This window comes from Podarcis bocagei, assembly GCF_964188305.1.
Source record: "Podarcis bocagei genome assembly, chromosome: 13".
Lineage (NCBI taxonomy): Eukaryota > Metazoa > Chordata > Lepidosauria > Squamata > Lacertidae > Podarcis > Podarcis bocagei.
Window position 1 is genome coordinate 44,566,571 of NC_138138.1, and position 13,709 is coordinate 44,580,279.

Sequence of the window (13,709 nt, forward strand, 5' to 3'; positions counted from 1 at the left end):
AATATTTGCAAATATAAATTCAGCTGCTCCCTTTTACAATTTTTTCTAGACTCCAAATTCCCATAGTTGAAATTTCCTTTGTAAAATTCACTCATTTGCTTTGAGGAATACATTTCCACATACATTATTCTCTTGTAGCATGTGTTGACAAGAAGACTCAGAGCAATTCTTGTCAAAATATACAAGTAAGCAAATCTGTATCTAGCCTTAATTCTTGTATATGTGCTGCCGAAGTGAGCACAGTATCTAGCCTTAATTCTCACAGCTTTCAGCATAATGTGAAACTGTACTATTGCAGGCCATGGAATATTTGAGTATTCATTTATGGTCTCTTGTTCTGTACTGCTCACAGTCAGATTTCATAATCAACCTATCCATACTCAAGATCGTAGAAATGTAAGATGATCCTCTTGAGTCAGGCCAATGGCCCATCTTGTACGGCAGCCTGTACTCACACTGACCAACCAGATTCCTGTGGGAAATAGAAATACTTTATTGTCACTGTACCACTTGTTTACAGTGAGATTAAACCTTCAAGCCATATCCAAAAGCAAATGCACTGTCTTCAACATTGTTTCCTTTGGCAGTGAGTTCTATATATTATCTATGTACTGTGAAATAATTTACCCCCCATTGAATTGGGTTCCCTCCCCCCAAGATTTTGTCTGAATCAGGTCTCCTTGGTGAAATTCAGAGAACTAGTTAAGAAAGTATGAATGATTTCTGCCCTGGTGCTTGGAAAAGATGGCAACAAAGAACCATGCACAGTTCACTGGGAAAAGCATTCAACAAAGCCACAACTGAAAAGTTTTATTTTCACCAACACAAGTGATGGATCAGAACACTATATACTTAATACAAATACGTATTATATTTCTGGGAAGTATATTTTTGGACTTTCCACTGACTGTTGGCATCCTTCAGCCAACGTTTGATTAGCAGATAAAATTGATTAGACCTAACCATGATGAATGGAGAATACAAGTAAACCAGAGTTTAATCAGATTGAAAGTGGAATCAAAGAGGAAAGAGAATCTTCAGATTGCATCTGTATTCCCATGATTGACCTCAGCTTTCTGGAATCCAGGCTTAACCTCTGAATTATACCTCCTGTTATACAGCTCTTAAGGGCACAAAGCCACTGCTTTCTCATAGTTTCAACCATAAACCAGAGCCTACATTGCCAGCTTGTGCTCCCTTCTCTGGGAGTAAGGCCCATTAAATCTTAAAACACTTATTTCTGCATAGACATCTGCACTGTTATACAGCAAGTTAACTATGCTTGTTAATGAGTGTCTGTAAGATTCTGCCCCCCGTGCAGAAAGCAGAAACTTCTGCTTAGCAGCTGGTTTGGGGAAAAATTTGATCCAGCTAGTTTCAGGGTGCTCCTATGCAAACAGCACCCATCGAGATTCATAGAATCATAGAATCATAGAGTTGGAAGAGACCACAAGGGCCATCGAGTCCAACCCCCTGCCAAGCAGGAAACACCATCAGAGCACTCCTGACATATGGTTGTCAAGCCTCTGATTATAGACCTCCAAAGAAGGAGACTCCACCACAATTCAATTCCTGTTCTCATCTGGGGGTGGAGGAAGGGGACAAATCATCTCCTTTCTTAATATATGAAATAACACACAAAATATAAATTAAACTTTGATTGCTGTGCACGGATTGCATTTTTAGTATAGATGTGAGTGTTATGAATTGTGATTGGAATTGTGAATTGTAATTGGAAATAATAAGGGAGGCTGGGAGGGTGTCGCTCTTCACCCAACCGTGCTCCAACCGTGCTGCGAGAGCCTCCTGCAACTGCCCTTTTAAGCCTCACTGCCAGGCCAGATGAGACAGCAGCCAATGCCTACAGCCAGGAAGGCAGTGCCCTCCATGAGACACCAATGAGCGGCCCATTTATAGTGCCTTTGGGGTTGGAAAGACCCGTCCCTTTTGAGATCCACCGGCCAAGGAGAATTTCCCTTCAAAGGCCAGCAAATGTGTGTGCCTAGGCTATTGGGGAAGGAGGTTGAGAGTGAGGGAACACAACTCTCGCCCCCTGAAAAAGTGGTGAGCAGCCATTGTTCTCATGCCACGTGGTTGATGTGAATCCAGGTCTACTCAGTTAAATTTCAAGATGCTGACAACACCGTACTACATTTAGGAGTCTCCATTGTTTACAAGGTCTTCTATTATGAATTTCTAACTTCACCAATACACCACTGGCCCCTTATTATCCACTGAAAGGGAATTTAACACAATATTTCCATATATGTGATAAACACATTTTCTTCTGCAATACCACAGGGGTTTGCAAGCATTGAATAAATAACTACATTCCAGATTGGTTATTAACAGGGCTATTATTAAAGCTGTGGCTTCTCAAAAACCCCTGTGGACTTTCAGTGGCCACTGGCAAAAGTAACGCAAGGGATACTAAAATTACCAGAATAATTTAAATAGGGTCTGGGAGACTCAACTCTGATCTTGGATACTCCCAGATTGTATCGCTTCAGGTAAATAAAGTACCATTCAAATGAGACAGCTTTTATCTTGGAGAAGTTAATTATACTATTGCCAGAGAAATAGTGGTTTCTGTGTAGATCAAACAGTTGCCTTTGAATTGAGAATGGTGATTTTAGTGGTCTTGCTACTGGAACTGTTTTCTTACAAAGTATGTCAGGCTCACTTAGAGAAATGCAGACTCCAAGGTCCACACAGTCCACTTCACACATATCATCAGCCAGGAGAGTTCCTCATTGGTGGCATTGTTTCCCATGGTGGCTTCATTGCATCTCCAGCAACATTCTCTGAGGAACCCCCACCAGTGCTGCCTGAAGAGCTTGTGTAAGTACTAAGCCACTCATTTATTACAGCAGAGGAATGATCAAACATAGAGTTGCAAACTTCTTTTAATTTACCTGGGGAAAACCACTTTAGATTTGAATGGGACTTATGGTGGGGCAAAAAAATTCAGGAATCTCTTGTGAATTAAGACAATATGGGGTAAATTCCAATTTCTGGATAGGGAAATGAATAGAAATGTATTGAAAAGGATGTATATTTGTGTGACTGGGAGAGCCCCTTTGAATAGCCAATATTGATAGACTTATCTGAACTAGAGTATTACTAAGAATGAATTTTTTAAAACCTGTTCTGAAACTGAAGGTTTTTATGGTTTCATTTTTTGATCTTACGCTACTGTTTGTTTCATCACTGAAAGGTACTTATTAAGAAGTATAGAATGCAGTGAATTCCAAGGACCATCACTGCCTCATGAAAACGAGGACATTACAGGGAGAGACCAGAGATGTTGTAAGAGTCAGAAAAAGACTTCAGGTGTGTAAGGGAAAAACTCCAATTACTCCACATTAGCAGTTCTGATCCATTTCAGAAGGAACATGTCCAGTGGAGGGCAGCAAAGATGATCTGGAAACCAAGCGTTATGAGGAGCGGTTGAGGGAGTTTGGTATGTTAGTTATGATGAGACTGAGGGCAAATATGATAGCCATTTTCAAATATCTCAAGGGCTGTCACCAGGTAGATGGAACATGCTTGTTTTCTCTTGCTCCAAATCAGGGTATTCAAGTTACAAGATAGGAGATTTGAACTAAACATCAAAAATAACTTTGTATTCATAAGAGCTGTTCAGCAGTAGAGCAGACTGAGGGTTAACCCCCCTGAACTCAGTATGATTAACTACTGCGTTGATATTGAAAAGGAAATAACTCTTGATGTTCCTACTGAAACAGTTTGCCACTCTCATTCAAGGGTGGTGCCTAAGGGTTACCAGCACATCGTGGCCTTGGCATTTGCAGTCAAGGAGATAAACGAAGACCCTCACATCCTACCCAACATCACCTTGGGCTTTCGCTTATATGACAGCTATTCCAATGCAAGGAGCACATACCTTGCCACGCTGCTACTTTTATGCCTGGTGAAGAAATTTGTCCCTAATTATATATGTGATGTTGAACGTTATCTGGCAGGGGTCATTGGGGGACTGGATTCTGAAATCTCCTTTTATGTGGCTACTGTTTTGGATATCTTTAAGATTCCGCAGGTAGGACACCTATGTACAATACCTCTATTAGCTTGCATAGAGAAAGAGGCAGGTTCCTTGGCATCAGTTCAGGGTGTATCAGCAGTTCAGGGCGAAGCTGAAATTGGAAGGAGAATCATTATAACCACCTTGAGATCTTTGGAAAATAAAGGCGGTACATAATTATAATAGATGAAAGAAAGAAAGAAGGAAACCTGAATAAGGGAAAAAGTTGTAATACCAGAAAAAAATATATGTCACTCCCCATGTCTGACACTCACATCTACACCACTGATATCCCAAAGCCTCTGATGGGAGAGTGGGCTTCTACCTCACCAGCGTTTTTTAATTATGTAGCAATTTCTGCTTAGTGAGGAGGGTATCCAAATTGAGTTGCTGTTGGAAACAGGAAATTGCTTGCAATTTTTACATAGCCAGATAATGTCTAGGTTATCTGTTGTTTGGGGCATGGTATGTAAGAGTAGTTAGCAGCTGATTCACAAGTGAAATAAATGTTCATAAATAAAGTCTGAGAAGAATCAGCACAGTTTTGCTGTGTGATAGGGCATGTGCATCACGAAGAAGAAAGACGAAGCTCCAGAGAAGAAATGTGCATCTAACCCAAGTTGCAATTCTGACAAAGCCAGATAATGTCCAGGAAATATGCTGTTTGGGGCATGGTATGTTCCCCCATTCAGTTTTATCCATTGTACAAGACCCTGCCAAATTTTGCAATGACATAAAAAAATCTTTGTTTTGTTTTTTAATAATAATAAAAATAATTTATTTATACCCCACCCATCTGGCTGGGTTTTCTCCAACCACTCTAGGCAGCTTCCAACAAAATATTAAAATACAATCGTCCATCAAACATTAAAAGCTTCCCTACAGTAAAATAGACACAATGACAATGCCCTGCTTTAGTCATCAAAGTGTTAACAAGATTTATAAATAAAATAAAACAAACCAAATACAGTGCCCCTCTCCAGTCATCAAATCAAAGGTTTGAAAACCACAAATGGGAGATAATCCCAGTTTTCAGCCCATCTGCATGTTTGTCTTTTGTATATGTGAAAGAGAGCCACACAAACCCCAAAACGTTGACAAAGGCCATATTTGACTAACAAGGTTCTCCACATAATGATTATGAATACTGTGAAAGAACTCTTCTCTTCCTCCATTTACTTTTTAGCTCATTTATGGCTCTGCTCCAGTGATGAATGATAAAAGCCCAGGGCTTCCCTTCTACCAGATGGCAGCCTCAGAAGCCCTTCAGTATGAGGGAATTCTCTCTTTGCTTCTGCATTTCAGGTGGACATGGATTGGAGTCATTGCAACGGACAATGAGAATGGAGAAAGATTTGTCCAAACTATTTCCCCCATGTTTACCAAAAGTGGTGTCTGCTTTGCATTCATAGAAAGAATCCCCGATTTCAGTTTTATTTCTGAAATGTACGGCTTGCTAGAACGGGCGGCCAATATACAAGACATAATATTTAGCAGCAAAGCTGACGTAGTGGTGACCTCTGGAGAGTCTTATTCCATGGCAAATTTTAGATGGCTTCCATACCTATCAAAACATGATGACTTGATTAATAATGTAAAAAGTAAAGTATGGATAGTAACGGCCCAGGTTGAGTTCGCATCATTTGTCTTTCAAAGGAATTGGGATTCAGGAGTATTCAATGGTGCTGTAGCCTTTGAAATTCATTTTAGAAACCCACCGGGATTTCATCAGTATCTTCTGCACAGAAACCCTTCCAGCACAGATGGGGACGGTTTTATAAGGGACTTCTGGCAACAGGCCTTTGGATGTGTATTTCCAGATATCACTACAGACAAAGTGGAGGGGAATATTTGCACCGGAGAAGAGAAGCTGGAGAACCTTCCTGGATCATTTTTTGAAATGAGCATGACAGGCCACAGTTACAGCATCCACAGTGCTGTTTATGCCATGGCCCATGCTTTACATGCCATGTCCACATCCAGACTCAGACACAGAGGAATGGTGTATGGAGGGAGAGGGAAGAAACTGAATCTGCAGTTTTGGCAGGTAAAGGTTGTACATCCTCAACAGTGAGAGCTCTGTTGCTTCATCATAATCAGAATTGTGCCCAACAATGGGGGAGGAGGAGTGCATGACATCACAGTTGACCTATCACCCCCCCTACGTCTTACCTTGATGATGCACTAGGGCAAAGATGCTTCATTCTGGATAGTTGGGGAGGTCTTGGTGTGATCAAAGCATGTGTCTGGGTAGAGCTAGGCTTGGTACAATTCTTGCCACTGGTCCCTCCTGCCCCAGATCTCTTGGGCTTCTGGCCCTTCCTGCAGTTCTTCTGCAGGTAGCCTTCTTTCTCACACTTTCAGCAATTTCACTCCTCCGAGGCTGCATTTTGTGATTAGTGCAAATCACACAGTCTTTTTGTGAGGAAGCGTGAGAACTGGATAAAGCCCTATCTGTATGTATTATGTGATGTATGTTTGCCTGTTTTCTCTTGGAGCTGGATGAGAGAGAGTCCATGTCCATGTAATATAGTGTAAATAAATAGTAGTTTATAACTATGATGCTTCATTCTTCTTGCTGTGTTAAGCCAGAAGATTAGTGTGCATAAACCAAGCTGGTTTATGTCGGTGGAGCGCCATGGAGAGGAAGGGGGTGCCTTTTCCAGAGCAATGCTCACCGGAGGACGCTCAGAGAAATTGGGGGGGGGGCTGCTGATAGCCTGGAGGGTTCTCCCAACAGTCTTCCGTCTGGCACATCCTTTTGAGGATTACGGTTTTATTTTGGAAATATTATATGGCACTGGGCACCCACCCCACTCTGTTGAATATGTATGGGTTCACAAAATGCTGTCACCTTAGTCTTTCCTCTCAGAGTTCAAACATTTGGGCAGAGTCCAGAAATGAATCTATAATTCTGCTGACAGAGAAGAAGGTATTGATATGCAGAAGCTAGCAAGGCTGTTCCCAAGCCAGAACAGTGAGACGGAGGGCTCCGTCTCGCTGTTCTAGCTTGGGGATGGCTGCGCGCAAACCTCTGTAGGGCAGCGGGGCACTGCGCTCCAAAGGCTTCAGGGATCTTTGAGGCTGGCGGTGGGGGAAAGCAGCGCTTCCCTCCACCTCCAGCCCCACAAGCTCTGGTGAATGTACCTTGAACACACCTTGTTTTAGAGGGGGAGAACAAGAATTTTTTTTTCCTGTTCTCCCCCTCCTATGGTCCGGTGCGTCCTATGGTCCAGTGCGTCCAATGGAGCGAAAAATACGGTAAACAGTGTTTCCGTCCACTGCTCTGGTTCGCCAGAAGAGGCTTAGTCATGCTGGCCACATGACCCGGAAGCTGTACGCCGGCTCCCTCAGCCAATAAAGCGAGATGAGCGCCGCAACCCCAGAGTCGGTCATAACTGGACCTAATGGTCAGGGGTCCCTTTACCTTTACCTTTAGGAATATTGACAAATAAATCACATCTCTCAGAAATCATTTTCATCATATTTAGAAATATTTTGTTTGATAACACTTGTTTCAACTCATAATGTGCCAGAAAACGTTTGGTACATTTCTACAGCTTCATTGCAAAAGCCAGTACAGTGGTACCTGGGTTAAGAACTTAATTTGTTCTGGAGGTCCGTTCTTAACCTGAAACTGTTCTTAATCTGAGGTACCACTTTACCTAATGGGGCCTCCCACTGCTGCTGCAGCGCTGCCACCGCAAGATTTCTGTTCTCATCCTGAAGCAAAGTTCTTAACCTGAGGTACTATTTCAGGGTTAGCAGAGTCTGTAACCTGAATGTCCAGTTTGCACGTCATTATAAAGTTTATAATGAATGTGGAGATTGCTCCAGCCTCACTCCTCTGTTAGGATGAGTAAACAAACCATGGTCCCTGACTTTGTGATAAATCCAAGCCAGTGATTTTCATTTGGTGTGCTCAAACAAACCACAGTTAGTAAGCTAAGAAGAAATTGTGGCTTCATAGTGTAGTTTGTTTGCTCCAGAATGAATTAAGTACTTAACCTGAGGTACCACTGTATACCCTGAATTTCCTTGGTAAAATTTGCCCTTTCCTAGTGAAACTTGTAATATTATTTAGGTTCCTTAATTAAAATGGGTCTGAGGAAAGCAGGAAGAGGAAAGTTGTTGCCCTCTGTTATAGTTTCAAACAGTCTAGGAATGACCTCTGTTTTACACACTGCAAAGACATTTCTTAGCAACAGAGCAATTCCTGTGGATATTTCTTCTAAGTCTTAAAGGTAATACAAAATAAAGCAATCCTAAAGACCAGGTGAAGAAGACAAAGCCACAGCCAACTTGATCATACAAGTCACATATTCTCAGTACAAAAAAATGAACTTGGGATGAAAGGTTTGTCCTTAAGATATGCCCAACAGGAAGCCACCAAAAGTGAAGATGTTTATTCCTCGTATCAGAGAATAAGCATGATTCCTTCACACTTCTCATATTTTCCTACAACTTGTTCTGAGGTGACAGGAGGGTAATGTTTGTGGGCCTTTAGCCTAGTCAGTCATGCGTTAACGGCAGTAGTATCAGCTGAATCCAGCATTACAAGGCTTAGATAGCATCAAAGTTTTCCAATACATTGTTTAAAATAGCAAAAGTTGGCAGGACTGAAAACTTCTGTCACCGTTTTTAAAAAATCACGGTATATTGTGAAGTTATGACATCATCAGTTAACCTCAAGAAATTGAACATGGAATTTAATATTTTGGTCCAATTCCCCATTCCATACCATTAAACAGTGGAAGCGGAGGTAGACAGGGAGAGAGAGACTATCAATAATTTGGGTAAGAAAAGGAGACTGGCATACTTGTGAAAGAAAATGGGTTGGCTCTCTCCATGCTTGGACCTGACTCCACTCACAGTTGCCTAAATCACCACCCACCATTCACTGAGTGCTCTGCACACAGGAAAAAATGTTTCTCGGCCCTGTATTGGACTGTAGTCTTTTCTAAATACCTGTCTTTTCTGTTTTCAATCCAGCTCCATCACTTTCTGAGAAGTATCTCATTTAACAATACTGCAGGAGATGTGGTCTTCATCAACCAGAATGGAGAGGCAGCATCTAGCTTGGATATTGTCAACTGGATCATATTCCCCAACCAAAGTTTGCACAGAGTGAGAGTTGGGAGGATAGATCCACAAGCTCCTCCAGACCAAAAATTAACTCTTGATGAAGACGCCATAATATGGCATAGATGGTTTAATCAGGTAGGTCCACATTTTTATCTACTGTAATTCAGAAGAGATTCAATATAGCTCAAGCAATATTTATCCCCCTGCCTTTCTAATCACTGTCTTTTGAACTGCAAGTTACTGATTAGTGGATGGCCAAAGCAGGGTCAACAACTTGAATAAAATATTGGGGAGGGGCAGGTAAGCCCACCACTGCTTCTATGTAACTTATGTCTCCAGCTTGTCTGCTCCCTCTATCTTCTCTATAGGCCCCATGTGGGATCCAGAAACATTCTGGAGAAAAGTTAAGGAGCCACTAGATGCCACTCTACAGTCACTTTGGCTCCATCTTCAGCTTAAAATGCAAAATTCATTTCATTAACAAAGTAATTGAAAATGGTAGAGGAGAGGGCCTGGGCATGCACCAATGAGCTGTATGAGGTTGCCATGGGAATCCCAGGCTTAAAGGTTTGGATAAAGCGCTTTATAAATAAACAAGCCAATTCAGCATGTATATCCCTAGAACAGTGTTCCTTGTGGAACACCCTCCCTCCAGATGTCAAGGAGGTAAAAGACCTACACAACTTTTAGAAGACATCGAAGGCAGCCCTCTGTCAAAACAAGGAATAAAGGCAAATATTTATTAAGGAGGTTACAAAACAGAAGAACCCTTTTACTATAAAATACAGTTAAGCAAAACTAACAGTGTAAACTTACCTTGGGGAACCTGATTGAAACGAAAATAGCGAAAGCTAGGTTGCCTCACCCTAATCCCAACCCTTCACAGACCCCCACCACAAGCTTCATCCACACAAATGTGATTTTTACATCACACTATCTTCATCTGAATGTGGATCAGTAGGCCCAAGTCAAATACCAGTTTTTCTATGAAAAGGCCTAGACACAGGGGGGCATGTTTTCTTTCAGCTAATCACGGCCTTGGCATACACTTCCCCTGCACTAGAGGGTGTACATCTGAAAGACCAGTTAACTATCCAGTGGATTTTTGCATGGTCATGTTGACCTTGAAACATTCTTCCATCAAACAGTGCTCACAGGAGGTCAGTTGGACTAATTAAATAGGTTCTTTTTTTCCCTCTGAAAGACTGCAACCAGAATCCTAAGTATATAAAGAAAATTATTGCAAAATAAACCAAAGAAATTGGGATTTCTTTATAAATATTAAATACTGGTTTTGAACTGAGTGAAAGACTATGTATGAATTGATAAGCCCCATGATTTTGCCTTTTTGCAAGAAAAGTGGAGAAATGAAGTGGTTGGGAAAAGGAGGGAAAAAGTGAAAACAGACAGCAGCAGCAGGTTCAGGATACCACTAGTCTTCCAAGGGAGCCAGTGGAAGAGGTGGAAGCAGGAAAAGTGGTGAAGATACAGAAAGTGAAGGAGGGGGCTGAGAGCAAAGGTGTGAAGAGCATAGGGAATGGATGCATCAGTCTGAAAAAAGAGAGGTATCTCAAAATATGTATTGTAAAGTATATTTTTCCCCTTAACATGCTCAGTGCTAAATCTCTTGGATAGCATCATTCCAATTCATGTATTTGTCCATAATTTTTATTTTATTTTTGTATGAGAACTCATAAAGAACACATTCCTCAAAAACCCCTTATTTGGAACTATAAGGAACTCTTCCCCAGAAAGCATCTGATGGGTCCAAGAATAGGTGTAGCCACCAACACCAAATCAATTCTAGAGATGTCTACCTAGTGGACAACATACTAAGAAGTAACGATTATAACAAGATTAACAGGGACACTAGAGTAACTTCAAAATGTGCCTCCACAACCCAGAACAATAGAGGAGATATTACATCACGTCAAACATTACTACTACTAAAAAGAAAAGTAGCAATTGCTCTTGGTAGAGGCATTCTGTGTCAGTTTAGAAACACAGAGAGGAGCCTTAGAACCTGAAACATTCTGAACTCATTATTCTCTCGATGATTCTTCTGCTCTTCCATTTATGCATTAGACTCAGCCTCTTTCTGTCTGTACTGAGAGATGTCTTCCAGGATCCAGCAAGAAAGTGAAGGAGGGACAGCCCCCTTGCTGCTATGATTGCATCCCATGTCCAGAGGGGAAGATTGCAAACCAGGATGGTAAGGGAAAGAATTTGATCAAATGGGTCCATTTGATTGAAAGGTGTCAGGATGGCTGAGGTTAAGTTTCAAAAGAAGATAGAAGTTATTGTATGTGTGTCCCTGCCTCATTCAGATATTGGTGGTAGTAGCAGTAGTAACAATAATTTATATTCAGTCTATGTGACTGGGTTGCCCCAACAATGCTGGACAGCTTCCAACAAATTAAAACATCAACCACAGTAAAACTTCAAACATTAAGGGTTTACCTATATAGGGCTGCTGTCAGGTGTCTTCTAAAAGTCAGATTGTTGTTTATATCCTTGACATCTGATGGTCAGACATTCTTAGGGTGGGCGCCACTACAAAGGAGGCCCTGTGCCCGGTTCCCTGTAACCTCACATCTTGCAATGGGAGAACTGACAAAAGGCAATCAGACCTTAATCTCAGCATACAGGCTGAACGATGCGGGTATACAGGGTCAAAATTTAGAGAGAGAGTTGGAATATGTTAATCAAATGAGAATAAAATTGCATTGAGAGTAGCTAGGTGGTATGTGGTTCAAATCGTATCCAGACTGGTCCTTGCCACTACTTCTGACTTACATAAGCTGCACTCAAGCTAGTGTGACAATACATTCAAATATCATGAGGAGGAATGGCCTTGCCTGTGTCGATTATAGGACACTCTGAACCACAAAACAGAGTACTGGACATATGTTTTATTTTGAGCTGAGCTCTTTTCTTCTCAGACAGAAAGTAAGCATTTCAGCAAGCTGGTGTTAGAGCTAAGGACCATATCCTTATTTTTTCCAGATATGAATGACTGTTATAAATGCCCAGACAATGACTATCCAAGCAAGAACCGGAATGCATGTCTACCCAAGGATATAAGCTTCTTGTCTTATGAAGAACCTTTGGGCATCAGTTTGGCCTCTTTCTCTTTTTTCCTTTCCTTGATCACAGCTCTGGTACTAGGTATATTTATGAAACACCACAACACACCCATTGTCATTGCAAACAACCGAAACCTCACCTACACTCTCCTCATCTCTCTCCTGCTCTGCTTCCTTTGTGCTTTGCTCTTCATTGGCCGACCTGACAAGGTCACATGTCTCCTCCGGCAACCAGCTTTTGGTATCATCTTCTCAACCGCTGTTTCTTGTGTCTTGGCAAAAACCTTCATGGTAGTTTTGGCCTTCATGGCTACAAAACCAGAATCCAGGATGAGGAAATGGGTGGGCAAAGGACTAGGCCACTCCATTCTCCTTTCCTGTTCCATAGTTCAAGTAGGGATATGCACTGTGTGGCTGGCAGCCTCTCCCCCATACCCAGATGTGGACATGCACTCAATGACAGAAGAAATTATACTAGAATGTAATGAGGGGTCTGTAACAATGTTTTACTGTGTCCTCATCTACATGAGTTGCCTGGCAACTGTGAGTTTTGTTATGGCTTTCCTTGCCAGGAAGTTACCAGACAGTTTCAACGAAGCCAAGTTTATCACTTTTAGCATGTTGGTCTTCTGCAGTGTTTGGCTGTCCTTCATTCCTTCCTACCTGAGCACCAAGGGAAAATACATGGTAGCTGTGGAGATCTTCTCCATCTTAGCCTCCGGTGGTGGGTTGCTGGGCTGCATCTTTTCCCCAAAATGTTACATAATCATTCTGAGGCCTGAGCTGAACAATAGGGAACAGCTAGTAAGGAAGAAAAAATAAAGAAATGAGAAACCTGTCATCTGCTGTATTTCGTGCTTTTCTTTGTGTTTACAGTAGAATATTTGGAAATATAAGTTCAGCTGCTGCCTTTTATAATTTTTTCTGGAATCCAAATTCCTGTAGTTGAAAATTCATTTGTAAAATTGACTTATCTGCTTTGAAGAAAAGAATCTTATGTTTACACATACATTACTCTCTTGTAGCATGTGCTGACAAGAAGACTCAGAACCATTCTTGTAAAAATATATGCAAGGAAATCTTTATCTGTCCTTAATTCTGAATGATCAAAGTTGTCTTACAGCTTTCAACATAATAGGATCTGTGAAACTGTGCAATTATGGCCATGGAACATACGAATACTCATTTATAAATTATTGTTTTCTACTGCTAACAGTCATATTTCACCATCAACCTTTCCATACCCAAGAACGTATAAATGGAAGATGATCCTCTTGAAGCAGGCCAATGGCCCATCTCGTCCAGCAGCCTGTACTCTCACTGACCAACCAGATACCTGTGGGAAACCTTCAAGCCGTACCCAACTGCAAATGCACTGTCCCCACCATTGTTTCCTGTGTCAGTGAGTTCCATAGTTTATCAATGTACTGTAACATACTCGCAATTGAATTGGGTTCCCCTCCCCACAAGATTTTTTCTGAATCATGTCTCCTTGG

At 41.5% G+C, this 13,709-nt stretch overlaps 1 protein-coding gene across 1 annotated transcript; it reads left to right on the top strand.

Annotated features, from left to right (window-relative positions):
- Nucleotides 1-5,234: 5,234 nt before the first annotated feature.
- Nucleotides 5,235-13,035, top strand: LOC308570723 (vomeronasal type-2 receptor 26-like; the record flags this gene model as incomplete). The annotated part of the gene is made up of 4 exons (XM_081165634.1): nt 5,235-6,089; nt 9,035-9,262; nt 11,213-11,339; nt 12,134-13,035. The coding sequence occupies exons 1-4, from the start codon at nt 5,253-5,255 to the stop codon at nt 13,033-13,035; spliced, it is 2,094 nt and encodes a 697-aa protein (XP_081021760.1). The 5' UTR covers nt 5,235-5,252.
- Nucleotides 13,036-13,709: the final 674 nt, after the last annotated feature.